Here is a 21,712-nt window from a genome sequence, read left to right on the forward strand (position 1 = left end):
ATTAAAACAGATCTCTTCTTCCACTAATATCCATAAATCCTGAAATATGAAAGAATACATAACTGCCATTTAAATCTCACAAGAATGGGACAAAAAGCCCTTTAGATATTGCTCTATTTTCCTTTGGTCTTAGCAAGGGGAAAACAAAACAAAACAAAACGTTACTTAAGTATAAACAAAAAAGAGTAAATTAAAATAAAAACTGTCTTACAAATAAATTGCTATGGGACAAGGACAGAAAAACAAGTTTTGGTTTAATGCATGAGAAAATGCTCTCATTTGTATTGATAGCTGATATATGAGCTGACTAATAACTCTGAATACTTTTAGTAAAATCAAGTTCATGTTGTTATTTTCAAATTTGTCAGAACACAAGGTGAGAGAGATAACAATTGTGTATCACTTCTTCCAAATAACTCTTAGATGCAAGGCAGGAAGTGGGGAACAAAATAGATTGCCTATTTTTTTCTTTTTTCTTCTTAGTAGGTGAAAGTAAAACAACTTGAACATAAAATGCACACAGCTGTATCTAAAAGAAAAATGCAAACACAACTTAACCATACTTTATTTGACTGCATCTTATTTAGACAGCTTGCACATTTCAAATCCCATTAAAACTCTCTCTCCAAAAGGATATGGGACAATAGAAGAAAATTATGCAGCAATATCCAGTCATCAAACAGCAGTCCAATATTTTGAGATACACATGATATTTTATAGATACTCAACTCATATCTGACGTCAATATAATTTATGGTTATATTTTTACAAACCTGAAAGCCCTATAACAATATAGCACTCATTTTAGTGATGTCATGGTGCACTGAAAAGTAACTCTGATGCACTACCAATTTGCTTTTATCTATGCTCCTGGAAAGTGATGAACTTTATGATTTTTAGACACCATAATAAATATACACATCCAGTCTTATACATGTCAGCCAATACCATAACACAGGGCAAGGTAAAGTTAAAACATGTGACAAACAAACTTCTTTACATAGATTTGTCAAGCAAATGGGGAGGGTACTTTAGGGAAGAGGCAGAAAATATTAGAACCAATTTTTTAATAGTAATTTTTTTTTTTTTTTTGCTGGCTTCAGCTTCAAAACTACTGTCTGGTTTATGATCTGTGGAATTCTCTAGTTTCATCCTAATGTAAGGGAAATTATAGTCAGCCCACACATTAAAATGGTAGTATACCCGTTAGCTTCTTCAATACTAACATATATAGCTTCATGGTAGCATGTATAAAAATGTTCAGCAGTAGCAACTGCCAAACCAGTGTCAGTGGATAGTACAGTCAGTCTTAAAGCGGCAGCACCCCATTAAAAGAAAGTTGCACCAATTTTGCTCAGTTTTAGCCAAGTGAACTCACTCTATCAATTTTAAGTGGAGCTGTTTTAAGATTATATAAGAAAAATGAAAGCCCAATATCAAAAATTAAGTTAATGTTTGATGCTACTTCACCTGAAATGGAGACTTAATTTTGGTGCTGGGTTACCATGCTAGAGGATAAAATTTTAGTCCACTTAAGTAAACAATTTCTGCACACCCAATTAAAGACATAAGGTAGACACAGATATTCAACAAACACCAGCTAAACAATATGACAACCATTTGACTTTTCAGTCACAGTTAAGTTTGTGTTTAAAACACCCAGTCAATTCAGCAAAATTTGGTCAATTCTGGGTGAAAAGGTCAGTAGTGATGGTTTCATTGACAATCTGCCAAAAAATTAATGGCTGAGCTAAAAATCTAGCATGTATTTACTTTAGAACTGTCCTCATTAGTGAGTCAAGCAAATGTACATTCATCAACAATCATTACCTATGAACCAGCAAGTCAAATATAAAGTGGTGAGATAAAATTTGATAATGAAAGTACTGAACTATTTTATTAGTTCAATTCCCTCCATATTAAGAATAACAGAATCATCATTATGATTGGTATTCCTCTAAGTGCTAGAGTCCAAATGAAGTCTGACCAAAAACGTATTCAAAATGGTCACCTGGAAAGCTGAGTATTGTGTGGTCTTCATATTTTAAATGTAACCAGTATTCTGCCCATTAAACTTTCAAGGCAATATAAAATGAAAAGAAAAAGTTTTCTTTAAAAATAAGGAACTATAAATGATCCCATCAACAGGAAGATTTTATTTTCACCAAATTTATGTATCTTTATTTAAAAAATACTTGTCACCATGTTCACTTTCAAGACACTACACTGAGCAAGGAGCAGCTTTCCCTTAAAAAAAAAAAACATAACAAAAAGGCAACAAACTTTCCTGAAAGGGGGCTTTTACCAACTGTTAATGGAGGTAGGGTTTTTAAAAATACAGTAATTATAGCCATAAAATAAAATTCAAACCAAATCCTAGAGCAGAAGTAAAGCATATCCAAATTAATGAAAAAACAATACATTCCTACAAAACATTTTTCACAGAGAATGAATCTTTTCTTTAATGGGTACCTAGGTTTTCCAGTCAAATAAATTATCCATCACAGGTTTCCTGACTCCATTGAAAGCAATCAACTTTAAAATTAATTACATTGCACAGATTGGCCAAAACACAATGTAACTAATGAACATGGTGATGGCTATTAAGAAAACCTATAGAACTCATTCCAAGAATTTTCCATTTCTCCCTTTTGTTTTTCTGGGAACTAATAAAGCAAAGCTCCCCCAAGAATTTGCACAAGTAAGTGAAAAGAAAATAAAATCAGTTTAAAACAGATACAGTGCACCTTGGAATTTATTTTCAAGACCAAGAACCAAAAGCGGAGCATTTTAAGAAATGGAAGCAATGTGAATCCAAACCAAGTGGGAAAAAAGTTCCAACTACTTTGTAAAAGCTGTTCCTCACAGCTTAGTAACAATTTTGATTAAATAAAATCATACCAATTTACATTAATTTTTCTACTCTTTTCCAAAAATTCCCTCACTCTCAAAAAAAGTGCATCTAAAACCCAGCAATTCCCGGCTTCATCAACTTTTCTCATCCCTTTTGAGTCATTTCTCAAAGATTTTCCAAGTAGATTCAACTTCTTACTGTAAGAAAAGAAGGGACTTCTACAGTAAACCACTCTGTCACTCACCTGGAAAAAGTATCCAAATTATAAAAATCTGAAATAATTTATTACCAAATTTAGAATTTAAATAAAAACAAAAGTTTGCTTGCAAAGGCCTTAAAGAAAAGGAAAAGGTAGCATGCATTCAAAAACTATAGAGATGAAGACAAATATACTTATCTACACAGGCACTGGCAGACGCAATTTAATTGTTATCTTTACTCATTGTTAAGACACACCCAACCCTACATAACATTTTTTTTCATTCACTAATCACTGAGGTACCAATATTCAAGAATGGAAATTTAATATTGAAAAAATAAAACCTAAAATTGAAGCTTTTCCCCCACCCCCTCAGAAAACTATGGCAGGTTTCGTGTGAAATGTTAGTATACTCAGAGATTTTTACAATCTACATTGGCTTTTTTAAGGAACAAAAATCATGTTCCACTTCCTGGTTCTGTGATAAAATTATCACTGTGTAAATAACAATGTCAGCAGACTTTGCAAATGAACAAACAAATCTTGGCTATCAACTGGCACATCTTGTTGGTACCAAAAGAACTCTTTAAGTTTAAAACAATCTCTTTTAATTCAGAACAAATGCGCCATGCCAAAGTGCAACAAATATTGTGCGACACTCAAATGAGACACTGACAGATAAGAGCTGCATGGAAATCACTAAATCCACCTGCAAAGCAATTCTGTACAAATTGCATTGCATGCAAAGGTCGATTCTGCATCGTTGGAAAGTTGTTCCTTGATGTCAGTTTCTCAACGCAGCCACAATTTAAGTCGCAGTGCATCAACTCCATTTAAATAGTATCTGAACAGCCTCTTATCTCGAACAAAACCAAGATTTTCATAAAGTTTCAAAGCAGACTTATTCGTTATTTCTGTTTCCAAAACAACCTTCAAAAAAAGAGAGAAAACTAAGTTATAATTTTATAATATTTGAAACTAATTTATAATTTCATAATTTGACAAATCACTTATAAACAATAAGATCAAATATTTAAGAAAAAGAAACTACATTTAATTGTCTTAAAGTTGATGGTGAAAACAGTAAATATTAATGACGTACAGGAAGAACCCAGAAAAACAGTCATCAGAATTATAAAAGTCAAGGGTGGGGTGGGAACACTGGGGACATTTTCTTTTCTATTGATTTTTGTGAAATGGTTGGAATTTTTGGCAATGAGAATATATGTTTTATACTAAAACAAAGATGAATTCGTTCCCTGTATAGTGTGACAAAAAAATGAAGAAAAAAATCAACAATCAAAGATTTAAGAAAATAAACCAGTACTTGAAACTATTCAGATTGACCTCCAACTCCTATATTTTCATTAATATGTCATCCTTTATCCTGGCGACAACTACCATATTTGTCTACAGTCAAGACCAGAGTCTGAAAACTATCGTCCTTAGACCAAATATGCCCACTGCCTGTTTTTGTAAATAAAGTTTTATTGAGACACAGCCATGTCCATTGGTCTGCATGATGTTTATTGCTGCTTTCTCAATACAAAAGCAGACCTGAGCAGTCGCACCAGAGACCTGTGGGCTTCAAAGCCTAAAATATTTACTATCAGGCTCTTTGTAGAGAAAGTTTACCAAACCTAGATCAAAGGTACCAAAACTTTAGTGTACCTGGAGGGCTTATTAAAATAGATTGCTGCACCTCCCCTCCAGAGTTTCTGAGTAGGTTTGGGGTGGTGCCCAAGAAGCTGCGTTTTTTAAAAATTGCCAGGTGATGTGGATTGCTGCTGGTAAGGGGACGACATTCTGAGAACTACATTCTGAGAATGTCTAGACACTATGGATATCAACACTTAACAGAGGTATTAACTTCTATCTGGGTCTTTTAAAATATTACTGAACCAGTGGCCCTGACAATGAAGAACTGATACTTTTGACTATTATGTGATGTTCTTCTACTTTACTTCTACCTTCCCCTACCAAAATATCCTCTATCCCATCCTCCCAACTTTTACATACATAGCTCTATTTGCCTTTCTATTGATTCTCTACCTACCTCACTGAGAATCAACACAGTGAGTCACAGTTACTGTCGGGATGTTATAACCCCGAGGTGTTTGGAGTGGGAAAAAAGGGCAAAGTATAATTAAACAGAGGCCCAAGTAAAGCCTACGAGTCTCTTCCTGTTCTATCGCAAGCTATAAAAAAAAAAATCTGACAAGAATTCAAGCAACAGATATAAATAATAGAGAAAAGACTGTACTTCAACTCATCGGATCCAAAAAACTCATGATCAACTCCTCTACAATTCCGCACATCAGTAACAAGATCTCCATCCCATCAATGCCTCAAACCTAAAACCTAAGAGTCATCTCTGTACCTCCTTCCTCTCCACCCTGCTACATACATCCAGGCATTGAGTATTTCAATTTTCTCTCTTAAATCTCTCTTAAACTGATCCTCTTCTTTCTATCCCCATTGACAACATTCTAGTCTAAGCTGCCATCAACTTTTATTATAAATACAAGAACCTCCTAACCCAAAGGTCTCCCACTCTAGGTACAGTGATGCTCGTTAATTCCCTGCTTACAACCATTTATTGGCTCTCTTTTGTCCTCAAGAAAACGTCCACAATCTAACAGTAATCTAAAGAGACCTAAAAGGTCCGTCAAGATATGGCCTCTACCTACCTTGCTAATTGTGTTTTAGGTCTCCCCCCGTTACTCGCCACGATCAACACTAAACTGTAAGTTTCTGGAACCCACCATTATCTTTCCTACCTTAGACCTTTCACATAAGCTGTTTTTTCTGTCTGGAAGAACACTCTTCCCATCCTCCTCTTCTTGCTTTTGGCCTTAGCATGTCACTTCCAGACTGGGTAGAGTATCTCTTTCCCTTCATACTACCCCACAGCACTTGGCACTGCTCCTTGTTCAACTGCACTTTCATTCAATGTTTGATGAGTATGACATCTTTCCCAGCTGGTGAGCCCAACAAGGACAGGGATCATGGGTACCTTGTTCACAGCCATTTCCTCTGCACGTAACACACTGCTTGACACATAGAAGGCTCTTAAACATTTGTTAATTATATATGCCCTTAGTACCTTTCATTATATTACATACATTACATAAATAGGAAACAAACGAAAGTACTGCCACGCTTTTAAATGACCAGAGTACTCAAACAGAAAGTATCATCTTACAGCAATTACCTATGCAAACAACTCATGAGAGCAAATCACACACTAATCCAAACTTTATAAAGATCTAAAACCAAGTCATTAATAGTTCAAGATCAAGGGAAAATGTTCCTATAAAAGTTATACAGCAAGCAAACTGGTTCAAGATGAAAATAAAAAGTCAACAATTTCTCTCTGCTCTTAAAAAAATGGAATTTAATGTTCAGTAATGTATGCCATCCTCCAGTTTGGAACACCCCAGTCTGGTCAATGCAATTTACCAGTTTGGAACTATTCTCTTGAGTAATTCCTAGAATTCTGTTTTATGCCAGCACCTAATTACAGCTAAAATGTTAAATCAAAACAATATGAGAAGCAATAAAGCTGCAACAACTCAAAACTTAGAACTGATTTCACAGAAATAAAAAGGAGAGCGACAGTGTAAAAAAAATAATACTCTTTGAAGGCTTACTAAGTGCTACGTAAAGCATTTCACATGCATTATCTCATATTACATGCATATGTCATAATGTTATTTTCACAAGAACCCTATGAAACAGATGTATCTCTAACTTACAAGTGAATGAAACTCAAGGCCACCAGTAGAACAAGAATAAACCAGACTCCAAATGTGAACTAGAGCTTAATAGTATCCACTCTTCTGTACCTGTGATTGCACCCCAAAGTAAAACAAAGCAGTGAATGGGAGATCTAACATAATGAAGGGGATCCAGGTCCATATTCATTAATATCCAGCAATCTAAAATATTCAAAACACAGCTGAGGCTAACTATAGCTACATAAATATACACTTGACGTGTAAGTTAAGAGTTGAATTCAGGTTTGTTGCCATCCTAACGGATTAATAAAATAAAGCCCAATTTACAGAAAAACATTACACAAAGTGCTAACACCTTGGTTAAAATGAAAAGATTCTCTCAGCACACTCACATTCTCTAATCAAAGAGATCATGTATTATTTGACACAACAGAAAACGCCACAAAAGTAGTAACTACTTTTTTTTTTTTTTTCACAGTGATAAGCACATTTTTTATGGATGTGTTTAGGATAGAAGGGGGTGGGTAGAGGGAGAGGAGGCAGGGAGGTGAATGTATTATGTACAAAGAGAAATGGCAGAGACCACCCCCTCCTTTAGCTCTTTGCTGTTTCTTTCTCTTTGTTTTCCGCATCCTCAGGATATGCGTGCCACGTCAGTCTCTCTTCATAAAATGCTATCACAATTTGTGGACATTTAACATTAGCTTCTTTTGCAAGAACCAGGTCTGCTTCATCTGTGTCTTTCCTCTCTCTTTTTTTTGGATTTGATATCATCAGCACTGTTTGAGAAATTGGATTTCCTCTTGTTACCTTCTGACTTCTCCCTGGGTTTGTTATTTTCACCTTCCTTCATCTTCTTATACTTTTTCATAAACTCAGAAATTAGCTCAGGGCAATCCAAGTTTTTCTCGGGTTCCCAAGTATTGTGCTCCTCAGAAAAGCCTTTCCACTTCAGTAGATACTCCACTTGCCCCTTAACCACACGCCTGTCTAGCACCTTCTCCAACGACGTACTCCTCCTCATCCTCTGAAGAAGAACTGTCAGCTGTCCGCTTGGTTTTCTTTCCCATGTCTCACGCTGTTCCACCTGAAGGACTAAGGCCACCGGGTTCCTTGGAATTTCCGGGAGCTGAGCAGCTTAGGTCAGAGCGCCAGGGTTAAAACCAGCCCCGGGTTAGATGCATGCAGTGAAGCATTGTGGCTATGGCCTCCCCTGCCTCACAAGGAAAAACAAGGATTTACATATGTGCTCTTCAGTTTGAGGGAGAAAAGAGGAAAATCTACCTTTACACCTTCATGCAGAAGAGGAGCCCCAGAGGCAGCAGATGAATGGGGGTTCCCTCCTTTACCTACCGGATCCAGTAACTACTTTTTAACACTTAATTACGAAATTCTTATAAACATACTAAAAGAGGATCTGGGTTTATACTGGAAACTCTCTATAAAATTATTCTTTTAGTTCACATCATGGGAATATTACATAGGAAGCCAAAGCATAATAAGGTTATTTTAATCCTAAAGAAACTTGGCTAAGTTGAATTCTACTTAACAGAAAATAAGGGTTACAGTGAAGTTCTACGGATTCTCTCAGGAACAAACCATTGTCAGGATGAGCCAAACCATTACAGTTTAGAAAACCTTTTTTAATATTACAGGCTAGGAGCTCCTGGAGGGACGGCAAGCACTATTTTATTGTCTAGCACCTCACAGGCCTTACACCGACAATCTGACTGAACAATTTTACTGCTCTTCATAACATCCCTTTAAGATCAGAACCACCATTACATTGCACAAAGAGACAGATTTAAGAAGTTAAATGACTTTCCTATAATCACACAACTATATCGACAGAAGATGGATCTAGAACCCAGGCTTATCATATCCAGATCTTTAACTAGGCCAAACTACTCAACCAAAAATCCTTACAGTTTAAATAATTCCATTTTACTCTGTTCCTTACCTAGCTGCCCTGTCTCACAGCCAAACTATATGTTTCCAATGAAACTAAAAATGTTAAACATATAATTATTAAACACAAAAAGCTTAAAAGTCATCTTGTACATTACTATAAAATGTATGTTATTTTGTTAACATGTAACAGGTTTATTATTGGTTATTTAAATAAATTTCCCACTGTTGGTGGGAATGTAAATTGCTACAGACATTATGGAAAACAGTGTGACGGTTCCTTAAAATTAAAAATAGAACTATCATATGATCCAGCAATCACACTTCTGGGTATACAACCAAAGAAAGTAAAATCAGGACCTCAAAGAGGTCCCCATGTTCATTACAGCATTATCACAGTAGCCAAGATAAGGAAACAACCTAAATGTTCATCAACAAATGGATGGATAAAGTGGTGCGTGCTGCCAGTGTGACAACACGGGTGAACCTGGAGGGCATTACCCTAAGTGAAACGCATCAAACATAGAAAAACAAATACTGCGTGATCTCACTTATATACAGAAACTAAAACAGTCAAACTTAATAGAAGCCGAGTGTAGAATGGTGGCTCCAAGGGGCTGGGGATAGACGAAAATAGGAAGATGCTGGTCAACTAAATGTTTTAAGGTCACATACTGCACACTTAACCTCCATTAAGAAATTCTGATTCCAGTATATTTTCATCATTTATGAGTTAGTTCTGAGTATTAATATCATAGTAACCATACCATAAATCTAAAAAAAATTTTGAAATTTAAATTTCCAGAGGTGAACATTTCAGGGACATCTACAGCTTAAAAAGTACTGTTCATCATGCTGCTCCATTCATTCTAATTTATTTCCCAAAAAAGTACATAAAAGTAAATGGCCACCATGTGGGTTCATTATTTTAGGTACACAAGAAAACTCATTCATGTTATTTGTATATATTTTTCTTACTGTCTCCCCTAATGTAAAACCCAAGCTCAAGAAGCTTCTCCTAGTAGCCACTAAATGTTTGGCAGCCAGACCACATAGAGGAGTAACCAAATTCAAGCTAGATTAGCAATATAGGTAATGCATTTCTTACTCATGAAGTAATGAATCCACCTGTTTCTTTTTCTGATGCTATAACTTTTTAGTCAGATCCAAATATACACAAAATGGAAAAGATCTTTAGCTACGCTGTTTAAACATGTCTAATTCTGATATAAAAAGTTAGGAAAGTCATAGTAAAGGCAAAATGAAAAGATCTATTAGACCAGAAGAATAATACCATTGTTACTTGGGCAAAAGCAAGATCTACATTTCAACTAACCTCAGTTTAATTCACTCTGAATTTATCTTAAAATGACAAGTGGCAACCAAAAGCAATATAAACATGACTCAAGGTCATAAATAAATTCTGAAAACAGAACAGAAAGTAAAAATTGACTGGATGTGTACAGTAAAGCTTCATAGAGATTTCCAAATGTATCTCTCTTAATAGGCTCATAGATTCAAAAATCTCTCTAAGATTGAAAAACCAGCAGCACGACCTAAGCAGTAGAAGATGTAATTTAAAACCCTTCACAAATGTCTTTCTGATAATTTGTCAAAATTTCTTAACACTTTAAAAGAAAGGAAGATTGACCTAACTTAATGAAAGTAACATCACATGTCAGTTATTTTATAATTTGGTCATTGTATTCTTGGAGAATTATAATTTCAAAGTTTTCCTCAGAACCATGAATTATATACAAAACTATTTTTATATATAATTGCTTTATCAAAGGGTACTTTAATAACTTGGTTAACCCTGCAGATATATATTTTTTTCAGATATTTTTTTTATGTACACACACACAAAAAAAAGACGATTGCTATTCTTAGAAGCTTAGAGAGAAAGACAAGTTAAAAACTAATTAGACTGGGAGATGGGGATTGACATATATACACTAATATGTATAAAATAGATAACTAATAACCTGCTGTATAAAAAAAATAAAACTAAAAAAAGAAAAGAACTAAAAAACAATTTTTTTAATGAAAAAATAGACAAATCGAAATTCAAAAGTCCACCCCCCCAAAAAAAAGAGGCATAGATAAGATACTGTAAACACAAAACTGATCATTCAACCAATATTTATGAACCATGTACTCTATCACAAATGCTGTACTAAGTACTAAGAATACAGCAGTAAACAAGAAAAGGTATCTCTGCTCTCAGTGGCTAAGGCACAGTCTCTGAACAAGTAAATTTAAGAATTTAAGCATAGTAAGTATTACAGAAAGGGAGGTAAAGAAAACCACAGAAGGTGGTTTTCAAGGAAAACTTAAAAGGAGTTGTTGATATCTGAATTGGGTCTTAAAGACTGAGAAGCATTTTAATAAGCAGAGGAAGACCAAGAAGCTACTGGGTCTAGCAAATACAAAGTAGTTACACTAGAGTGGAGGGGAAAGAAAGCAAACCAAACAGGATGAGATGGTAATATAAGGAAGTAGAACCAACAAACACACTACCATCAAAAATTAGAAGGGTAAAGAGGACAGAAGAGTTTGTTGCTTATATGGTTTAAAACTCAATGAAAGGGAAAGGGAAAGCCTAATAAAGAGTAAGCAAGAGTTCTGTCCCTTTCTACAGCAAATCCTTTATCTGAACAATATGGGGCACAGATAACCAATTTTTTTAAACCATGGAAGACTTCCCTAATCCAGAGGCAGAGCTATTCAAACTGCACAAACCATCCACTTAAAACCATACAACAGAAATAAGTTCATGGAACTATACCCATTTCAGTCTAAGATTGAGTAAAACTCATTGCTTGAAAAGTAAGAAAAATGAATCAGAATTTTAAGCCCACAATGAATAGTTCTACCATAAAATGTATCACTAATTTAGGCCTTAACCTTAAGACTATAACAATATAACCAAAATCTCATCATTCCTCAGAACTTTCAAAGAAAAACCAACACTATTTAAACATTTGATCAGTTAAGGTAAAGCATACTACCTGTCTCATAGGCAGTAACTAGGATAACTCAGAAAAGGCTTTCATAAGGGACATAATACTCCCTCCTTATAACATCCCTGTTCACTGGGAACCACACTACTCAGTAGAGGATCAAAACATGGTCTTATCATCCCAAAGATTTCTCCGAACTGTTAAGCAGCTTTTGTGAAGCCTGACTTCTATTCTTGATGAGCTGTCTAAGCCAATATAGCCATGGTCCATATTGGACTTACACTGATGAAAAAATTTATATTCAATTTTATACTCAAATTTTAGTTACCAATGATGTAGATAATCAGGGTATCTTTTACTTTTTTTTTACAGATCATCACTGTACCTTTTACATTTTGAAATTAAAAGCTGTGAATATGAGATCCTTTGCCATGTGTGAATTTTCTTATTCGGGGTAAAAAAATTAAATATCCGTAAATCCCAGGATGTCTTCCCTGTGCTGCCCAATATGTCTGTAGGCCTTCTCATACAACCACGGTTTAGTGTGATCTGTCAAACTACGAACTATGAATGTGGACAAGGAGCGTGAGAATACTCTGCTGTACATCTGTACTGACATGGAATCCTGTTCATGAGTTACTGTTAAGTGGAAAAAGCAGTTATAGCAAAATAACTGTGATTTCATTTGTAAAAAAAATATGTGTAAACATCTGCATTCACATGTGCTTAGAAAATGGGAGGATGCAAACTGCAAGATTAATAGCAGCTATTAGTGGAAAGAAAGATGAAGAGTTGAAAAGCGTGAAGATGGTAAAAGAAAGGACTTTGCACCCCAAATACACACAAATAATGATGGTTAGTGACTGTGAATAAATTCTGTACCAAAAAAACCCCACTTAAAAAAAAAAAAAAAGTAACCAAAACAAGTTACTTATTGCAGTCTGAGAAAAAAATTACCTAATTTCAAGTATTTTGAGAACTCTCTAAGGCACATTTGCCCTCCAATAATAAAGACAAGTGTTAGCAGTAATGCTCATAAAATTACTAGCACAACTCTGGTCCTTCTTAGTCACCACTGTTATATTAAAGATATCTGTACTTCCCTAGTTTATACTTATCCCCTTCCACATTACATAATAGTAAATCTTAACATTCCCAACCATCACTATTATTTATTGAGCACCTACCGTATGTAAAGCACAGTGCTGCAGGATACAAAGATACTACCTGCCTTCAGGCCTTACAAACAATCTGAAGAGAGAAGACGCTTTTATGCTAATTTATAGATAGATCTACATTTAAAAAGTGGTTGTCTTTCCCTCCCTCCAGCCTTATTATTTAATGCTGAGATTTTTTTCAAATGTGAAATGTTCTTCATATGGGCTGACAGTTGGCCCACAGGAAAAAAAAAAAAAAAGTATTATTTAGAGAGAAACCAAGGCCAATACACAATTACAATAAGGTTTATAATAAGAGCTACCTTAAATGATTTAACTGATAACAAATCAGAGTTCTGAATACCATTTACTAAAAATATCTAAAATTTTACCTTTACATTCTGACACAAATTTTAGCTCCCATTATCATCTTAAAATTTGTTCTAGGTCAAAGTTCATGTGTTTTTCAACGGAATGTAATTTTCAGCACGTTACATTTGTATAATAATAGCTTGCAATGAAATCTGCAGTACAATTTATTATGGGCTATTTATAAAAATACCCAGTAGAATACAGCCCAGGATAAAAGGTCTTAAACATTTAGGAAGACTTACCTCATCACAGTCTCCTTCAACCATAGCATATATAGCTTTCTTAACCAAGTTAGTACCTAGAATACAGAGCTGAGTATTAATGAAGTAAAAAATGTAATTAGTTTCTTAAAGATACCTAAATTATAATATTCATAAGAAGCAAAGAAATGTCAAATGCTGGGTTCTACCCTGAATGAGATACACAGATTATCTCAAATTAAGTGGGGAAAAAAATTTAGACTTAAAACTGAGAGCCCAATAGGACCTGTGCATAGCAATACAAGTTTCCTCTTGAAAGACCTATCTCCTGATATATATCCTTTTCTCAGGTGTAAATGCTGTTTAATTCCAAGAAAAAAGGTAAGATATGGCCAGAGCAACTCAGGAACTTCTTCAGCTGGTAAGAACTCACTCCATGACCTTTGAGCCAATCTTGCCAAAGATCACACCAGAATTGCTGTGACCCAGAGTGGGCCCAAGACACTGTGTTAGTCTCCACAAACCTTATAGTAAGCCTGGGCACACCAAATGACGTCAGTGGTGTGTCTGTATCCTAGTTTAGGGTCAGATATACTTAGCACATTAAAGGGAAAACAAATGCTAAATCTGATCTTAAGAGAAGAAATCCAAATTTTCTCTCTCAATTTTCAAACCATGAATACAAGCAAGCACACGTTACATGGGCCATACAAAATATGTCTGAGGGCCAGGATGCAATCTTCAAGGCACTGGTTTCTGCCCTCTGAAGTAGCCAGGCAATTTGCCTATCATTTTCCATGAGTCCTTACCAGCTCTTTTTAATACATCAAAGACTCAAACTTGGCTTGTATAACAAGCCCAATTCATTAAACATCTTAGTGGCAAAGTGTAACGCTATAAGAAAAGTTGGCTGAACCTAATGTACTAAGTAAACCTATTCATAATGACTTCTCATGATGTCTCAGATTGTGTGAAGCAGTCTTAAACTGGACACTCATAGTTTAAAAAGAAAAAACTACAAGTGACAAAACTGCTAGTAATTAAATACTGGTACAGGCATCAAACTCTTTTTTCATGAATACTTACTTAGCTTCAGTACCTCTCAGAATGTGCCATGCTCAGACAAGTGCTTATCTACCTGATCCTCCATCTTGAACAAAGAGCCAGTAGGTCTTAGACACTATGACAGCTGTTCTTAACAGGCTTACATCACAGCCACCTTCAGCCCTACTTCTAACAGGACAAATAAGATTCTCAAGGGGAGGGGCTTAAGCATTTGTTTTTAAACCACCCAGATGATTCTAATGACCATTATAAACCATGAGTATAAGATTAACTGCAAAGGCCAGGAAAGGTAGCCCAGGAAAGAGATGAGTTTGGGAATAGTAGTAAGAAACAATTCTCCTTTTTCCTGGTCCTTCCCGAATTGCTAATATAATGTTTGATGACTAGTACTAAATAATGGTAACAATTTCTCCATAATTTTGCCTTGATTGAGGACCATTTAACCCAAGTACACACAGCTGCTTGAGTGCTGTGATCAAGCACCCTAATAATGCTATTAAAAACTGCAGAACTTAGTATAATGCAAAGCAGTTTGGATATGATCAAAAAAATGTCTGGAGATGAAAACTGATCACCTTCTAATTGTTAGAAAGATAATCTCTCAAATAATTAAACAGTAATAAAGGAAACAATTCATTTTTAAAACATTTTGAAAATATTTTGAAATAAAAGCAATCAATTTTCTTCCCTCAGCTTCATGCTCATTTCTACAAACTATTTACATTTAAGTCTTCTGCTTCAAAAAAAAAATGAAAATAACTTAGGCATTTTTTTGTGACATAATATTTTTCTTACCAATGCCATTTCTCCTGTATTTGGAATCCACGGCTAACATGGCTATATAACCTCTGCGGAACATCTTTTTGTGCATATCCAACTTGCAAACGATGGCACCTACACACTCCTCCCCTACCATGGCCTTAAAAATAAACAAACAGTTACAAAGAATACATTGCCATCAGGTATTGCATAATTACCCACAGAAACAGCAGCCAACCATTGGTCAGTGTTTCTGAGGGAGGAAGAAATAATGAGAATTCTAGCAAGAGAGCAGTCACAGAAGTGTCAGAAATCTAAATCCCAGAACTCCTTCAAATGTTCTAGTTTTAAAATCTTTCAACATTCTTTAGGACATGAATTTCTTAGGCTCATTATTAAAGCCTAGGGGGAAAAAAAAAGCAAATTTCCACATGGTAAACATTCAAGTACTTTATGAGGTGCTTACAATTAGTTGCAATAAAGAGCTACATGTTTAAGATCTAGGAAAGGGGAAACATGTGAAAATAATTTTTTAAGAAAGTCTTTTCATTAGATATCACAAAATATTGTGAAACTTATCAACAGAGTACTATAAATTTATATTTAATTATAATAAAGTTTTAGTGAAAGACAGATATAAGACATAATATTTACACCTGAATAATAGTTAGATTTTGATCAGGGAAAAAAAATCTAAAAGAAAAAGGATTATTTTTAAGGTATTCCTTAGATCCTACCCAAGGGGTTTTTGTTATTGAAGGACTACAAAAACTAGATATACGATGGTCTCATTTTTAGGGCTCTACTGACAGTGTGAGTCATTGCCATAAAGCTCACAGAATATCTAGATCTCAAAATCAAAGCTTCATATTAAAGCAAAAGCTGTAATTTTTACAGAGCTTTCTATTTTAATAAAAATGTACAGCCTTCCACACAAAGATTACTTATTAAATAAAAGCTAATCAGCCTCCATTTTCATTAAAATTTCCAGTATCACCATTGAAAATATGTTTTTCAAAAATTCCATCACCAACAAAAAGTTCTAGTAAATATTGTACTCTGGTAAATATAAAGGGCAATAGTTCCAATTGTTTAATAATGTGTCAGACAGAAATACTTGTTTGCTGTAAAGAGCCCTCATAAAAAAAATATGAAAGCTTCAAATCATCTCTTAATAAAATTAACTTTTCAGAAACTATTTCAACAACAAAAACCAGGAATGGGTTAAAAAAAAATCAATAAGCAAAGCCCAATTTACACTTAATACCTCTCTTATCTTGAATCTGTTATGACTTTTTTTAGTTCATCATTCTGTAAATTGATTAAAAAGCTTTTTTCAACTGTGGAGAAATCTTTAGGCAAGATAATTCTAATCCATTTCACGCAAGCCTAAACTAGGTCAGGAGGGATATTAATTTTATTTACTTATTTTAATTGAAGTATAGTTGATTTACTTTGAAGGGATATTAAATTCAACAATCCACACTAATTCATTTCTGTTTTATCAACACATTCCAAAATTATTTGGGGTCAATAAACCTCTAAAATTGTTATTTCCATTTTCATTCATGATAAATCAATCTGGTTCTTTCAAAATTCTTTTGAGAAGTATAATTTCTTTCTGTATTAAGTCCTGAAACATATACAAAAGTTGCCTGGTTGAACAGCATTTTCTGATTTGAACATAACTTATTTCAAATAGATGTGTGTGGTTTGTGTGTGTGTGCATATATCAGAGATGAGAGGTACATTAAAAAATTTTTGACCTGACCTCATAAGCTAGGAGAAATGGAAATCTATACCAATCTATGATACAAAATTATAGGACAGCTACATTTCACAGTTAATAAACCATCCAAAAGGGGAAAAAATTAAAACCACTAGACACAATATAACTGGACAATACTTTCAAACTGGATAGGCATTTCAAACAAATCTTCTTTGTCCTCGGACAAGAAAGTAATAAGCAAACAAAGTATTATATTAGTTCACTTAGACTAGATTGAGTTCTTACTAATCAAGAATCTATAGGAACAAAAATCAAGTTGTACACATCATTTAAAAATAAAAGCCCAATATATGATTCACTGTTATTAGTAAGATGTTTAGTGAGGAAGGCCAATTCTGTATTTTTTCTGTAAATTGCTGATGAATATACACTTACAAGAATCACTGAACTGCATGTTAAGTTTTTACAAATAAAAGCTTCTGCACATAAATTTGGAACTCATGCTATTAAAATGTGTTTTTTTTCAAGGATGGGAACTGAAAAATTCCAGGCAAGATTAAAATTTAACTCTACAAGGCCAAATGCTTGTCAATCTATAAAACTTGAAAAATACAAGCTGTGTGAAATACAGATTCCCAAATTCCAGAATATCACAAATAGGAAAACAGAGGAATCTGGAAATTTAAATTTAGAACAAATAACAGAAGTACTACAGTATATCACTGGTAATAAGTTTAAGAAGTTCAAAAAGGCACCAACAACTGAAAATACCATGAACTCAAAAGAGACAAATTATTTAAGTACAGAGTAAATGACAGTGCCTCCCATTTGTACAGTACCATACTTTCACATCTGTTACAATTATTAGGAAGAATCATTAGAAACTGTCACTTTTGTTAGTCAAATATGGTCAAGTATTGGCGATTTTCTAAGGTCCAACCACATATATTCCATTTGATCCACTGCAGGTTACTCATGGAAACCAGGAACATTCTGAAGATTTCTAGTCTCTTAGTATTGTTGTCTGCAAGGACAACTATTACTTGGTGAAGCATAACTTGGTGACACAAGGATCTTGGCTGAATGACTCAAAGGTATGTCATTTTTCAGCTTCTTAGTTGTTTCCATAATGACAGGCCAGGAGACCTGGGTTCTAGCTTTACATCTCTGGACCCTAAACATCTGGAGACGCGAACATTTTAAGTCACTCTGGTCTTTAATTTTTTTTCATTAAAAAAAAAAATTAAGCTGAACTAGATTATCTCTAGGATCCTTTATAGTTCTAAAATAATATGAATTGAAATAAACATACACTTATATTTGTTTTAAGTTAGTTCTCATGAGAAATTCAAATTTTTTAAACGCCAATATAAAGGCCCCAGTTCCAAATGGCCTGATTGTTTAACTATTGTTTTATGTTCAATACGTCTAGATCCATACTTGCATTAGTAAACCTTACAGGTCAACCACTTGCATATTATCACAATTTCTAGATATTGAGAGTTTAATGTTAAACAAACTGGCTATTAAGGGTTAAAGTTCAAATTAGCTGTTGAATTGGGAGGAGTCTATGTAAAATCAAAGTAAAGTTTACTAATATTCAGTTTATCAGAGTTTAAAATGGCAGACAAGTTGAGAGAGGTCTAGGTAATACCAGAACTCAAAAGCTGACTAATCATCACACATACACAACTATTTTCTGGAATTAACAGAAATACATACACTATTTCAATTTAAACTGTAACTAAATTGTATGCTTTTGTGAATTAACTTACAATTAAATCAATCTACAATCTTCAGCATTTATAATGGCATTTGATATGACATTTATAATAATGCTATGAAAACCATCTTCCCATATTCATTTGACACAGACGTGTCTTAGAACTTCTATTTTGATGCAATGGTTAGAATCCTGTAAGAGCAGTTTTGTAGAATATAAAATAGGTCCCAGTTTAAACAAACATACTAAACTGAAGTTTAGCAAAGTGAACGCAGAAAATAGCACAGCTACCATTATCAACAATACTGAGGTTATATTTTCAGATCACTACCAAGCTATAGAATCAAAAAGACAGATTTCTAAAGTATTGTCAAAGCATCTTACAGGGAATTAGTAAATGCAATTAAGTCAATTCTAAAACAGCAAATAATGGTAGTGGCTTTTCCCTTCACATATCGTAAAGCACTCCTTAAAAGCATGTTGTCTTTCTTCAATAAAATTCAATGGAAACAACATGCTTGTGAGTACATGATATAAAGCACATACCTGCCATCAATATTTAAGTGAAAGGTTTCATACAGACTGAAATTGGTCAATATTATTGGGAAACTATTGGTACTACCAGTACTACGTAAGTCAAAAAAAAAAAAAATTCAGCTTGTTTGGTTAAGCCAAGTCTTTTTTACTCATATATTAAGCAAAAAATTTCTGTCAACTATATTACACACAAGCCAGCAATAGTACTAGAACTTAAGCATATCTATGACCAGCTTCTTTTAAAAAAAGAAAAAAAAATTAGATTACTTAACAATTTCACAGTTTCCTACACTCCCAAAAAGGGTATTTTGTTCAAGTTTCTGGAGTCTTTCAGCCACCAGAAGTGTTAGTAGCACCTTCTGCAACCGTGCACCAGAAAGCAGGCTGGCTACAACTGCTAACTGCCCTGCTGAAGTAAAAGGAAACAATCTCCATAATTATGGAATACGCTTCTAAGATTTAATTCTCCAGTGTGGCCACAGCAAGTTTACTGACAATCATGTTCACCAAAACATGTTTATGCATACACTCTTCCCTGATTATGGCTGTAATTGAGAGATTAATAAGGCCTGTATCCGAACAGAACCATGTTCAAATTAAATGACTGCAAAGTGCTTTGAGGATGAGGGAGGATAATTAAAGACGGTTAAACATGATTATAAGCTAATGTAAACAGGATACAAGACCCCCAACATGCAACACACAGGCTTATTGCATTTACATCAGTATCAAGTTAACCCGGATCATGAACCCTTACCTCCAAAGCAGTTTCATTAAATAATTAGAAGTGCATACACGCACTTTACATCACGTAACATACTATGAAATGCAGGATACATCCACTGCCACTCCTGCCCTCACACTCCCTGCCCCGCACGGCCTGGATCTCTCTGCTGGGTTCACCCTATTTTCGTTCCACCCACTTACCAAGAAGCACAGCTGTGGCCAGTTGTGGATAAAATATCTATAGGTATAAATGGAGTAGGGTTCAGACAGATCTTTGGTGATCAGTCTCATGATATCGGGCATTTGCAGCTCGGATTCATATCGGACATAACGTATAGTCCGATCCTCCCCAGGCTCAACCTCCCGGCCTGAAGGGCTTCTCAAACTGCAGCCGGCGGTCAGGGATGAAGACAGCAGCCGCACCTGCTCGTCTTCCTCCTCCTCCTGCTCCGGGCCCTCCGCCAGTCCATTGCGGGCCGCCGCGGGATCGCTCGCCGCCGCTGCCTCTGCGGGGCTGGGGAGCGCAGTTCTTGCATTATTGGGGAGGCAGGGAGGGGGGCTCTCGCCCGAGTGTACCCCGGCTCCTTTTGTTGCAGTCGCTCTGGGGCCCCCGGCGGGGGTGGCCGTGACCGTGGCCGCCTCGGCCGCGCTCAAAACCTTGCTCTTGAGGGAGGCGGCCGTCCGGAGGTGCCGCAGTTCGGGGTTGATCAATCCGTTGAGCTGCAGCTGCTCCTGCGGCGGCTGGGGGCAGCGGAGGCACGGATGCCCCTTGGCCGCCGCCGTCGCCTCGCCGCCCGCCAGGCTCCCGCCGCCGCCGCCGCCGGCTTCGTGCTCCTCGTCGTCCTCCTCGTCCTCGCTGCAGCAGGCGAGGGCGGCCCCCGCCGGGAAGGGACAGCGGGGCTCGGCCGCCGCCGAGGCCGGAGGTGCTGGTGGTGGGAGGAGGCTGCTAGGCCCAGGCGGTACCTCCGCCATCCTAGAGGAGACACAGACCGAGAGGGGAAGCCATGAGACCCGGCGGACAAGCGCGGAGTAGAGGGGGCAGGGGGCGGCCAGGGTTGGGGGGGAAACAAAGGCAGAAACCGTCCCTCACAGAGCTGGCGCCCCAATTCCGCGGGCCCCCCCAACTCTTCAGCGCCGCCCAGCTGCTCAGCCGGCCACCGTCCCCGTCCGCCCGCGCCCATCCGCCAGCCCTGTCACCCGCGGCCCCTCCCCGTCCCCACCGCAGGCTCACCCCGCACAGGTCCCCGCCGCCACTGCCGCCACTCCTCTTCCTCCTCGGCCGCCGCCGCCTCCCGCACCGCCGCGGCTGCCTCCACCGCCGCCAAGCCTCACACTCAGCCGCCGTCGCCGTAAAGCGCCTCGGCTGTTACCCCGGGTAAAGTTTCCTGGGCCTGGCTTTACGACACTTCCCTGCCTGCCGGCTGCCGGGGCCGAGGGAAAGGGGCGTGGAGGGAGGTGACCTGTGGAGGGGCGGGGACGAAGGTGTCTCCTACGGGCCCCGGGGGAGACCGCGTGCTAATGGGTGGGGCTGTAGGGCGGGGAAGTTGCAGAGGGCTTTGGAGTCACCAGCTCCCAACCCCACTGTCCTCGGCCTTGGGGCTCAACCGCGGATCTTGCAACGCGAGGCCCGGGAAGGATGGGCGGGACAGGCGCTCCCACGGTGCTGTCGCGAAGCCCGCCCGCTCCGGGCCTGCTGCCCCGGCCTTGGACAAGTCTCCTAAAAATGCTTTTCCTCGGCTGTACAACGTTTAACCTTACCTCTGACCGGGGGCGGGGGGAG

General features: G+C 36.9%; 1 protein-coding gene and 1 pseudogene across 3 annotated transcripts; both read right to left on the reverse strand.

Annotated features, from left to right (window-relative positions):
* Window positions 1-543: 543 nt before the first annotated feature.
* On the reverse strand, window positions 544-21,298 carry NAA30 (N-alpha-acetyltransferase 30, NatC catalytic subunit). Of its 3 annotated transcripts, XM_060142080.1 has the most exons (6): window positions 21,164-21,298; window positions 20,134-20,905; window positions 15,254-15,377; window positions 13,436-13,491; window positions 12,852-12,915; window positions 3,881-3,983 (listed from the first exon to the last, which is right to left on the reverse strand). In XM_060142080.1, exons 2-5 carry the CDS (start codon window positions 20,902-20,904, stop codon window positions 12,898-12,900), a joined length of 969 nt encoding a protein of 322 aa, XP_059998063.1. In that variant the 5' UTR covers window position 20,905; window positions 21,164-21,298; the 3' UTR covers window positions 3,881-3,983; window positions 12,852-12,897. The 3 variants fall into 3 exon arrangements, with proteins under 3 accessions (XP_059998067.1, XP_059998057.1, XP_059998063.1); XM_060142084.1 differs by lacking the exon at window positions 12,852-12,915 and having other exon boundaries at window positions 544-3,983; window positions 20,356-20,905; XM_060142074.1 differs by lacking the exon at window positions 12,852-12,915 and having other exon boundaries at window positions 544-3,983.
* On the reverse strand, window positions 7,273-8,152 carry LOC132530024 (chromobox protein homolog 5-like; annotated as a pseudogene).
* Window positions 21,299-21,712: the final 414 nt, after the last annotated feature.

This window comes from Lagenorhynchus albirostris, chromosome 1, assembly GCF_949774975.1.
Source record: "Lagenorhynchus albirostris chromosome 1, mLagAlb1.1, whole genome shotgun sequence".
Taxonomy (NCBI): Eukaryota; Metazoa; Chordata; class Mammalia; order Artiodactyla; family Delphinidae; genus Lagenorhynchus; species Lagenorhynchus albirostris.

Coding starts and splice junctions, on each gene's coding strand:
- NAA30 (XM_060142074.1), bottom strand. CDS start 20,904: ATGGCGGAGGTACCGCCTGGGCCTAGCAGCCTCCTCCCACCACCAGCA. Junction 15,378..20,133: donor GGCCACAGCTGTGCTTCTTG/GTAAGTGGGTGG, acceptor TTTATTTTTAAG/GCCATGGTAGGGGAGGAGTG. Junction 13,492..15,253: donor ATACAGGAGAAATGGCATTG/GTAAGAAAAATA, acceptor TCTGTATTCTAG/GTACTAACTTGGTTAAGAAA.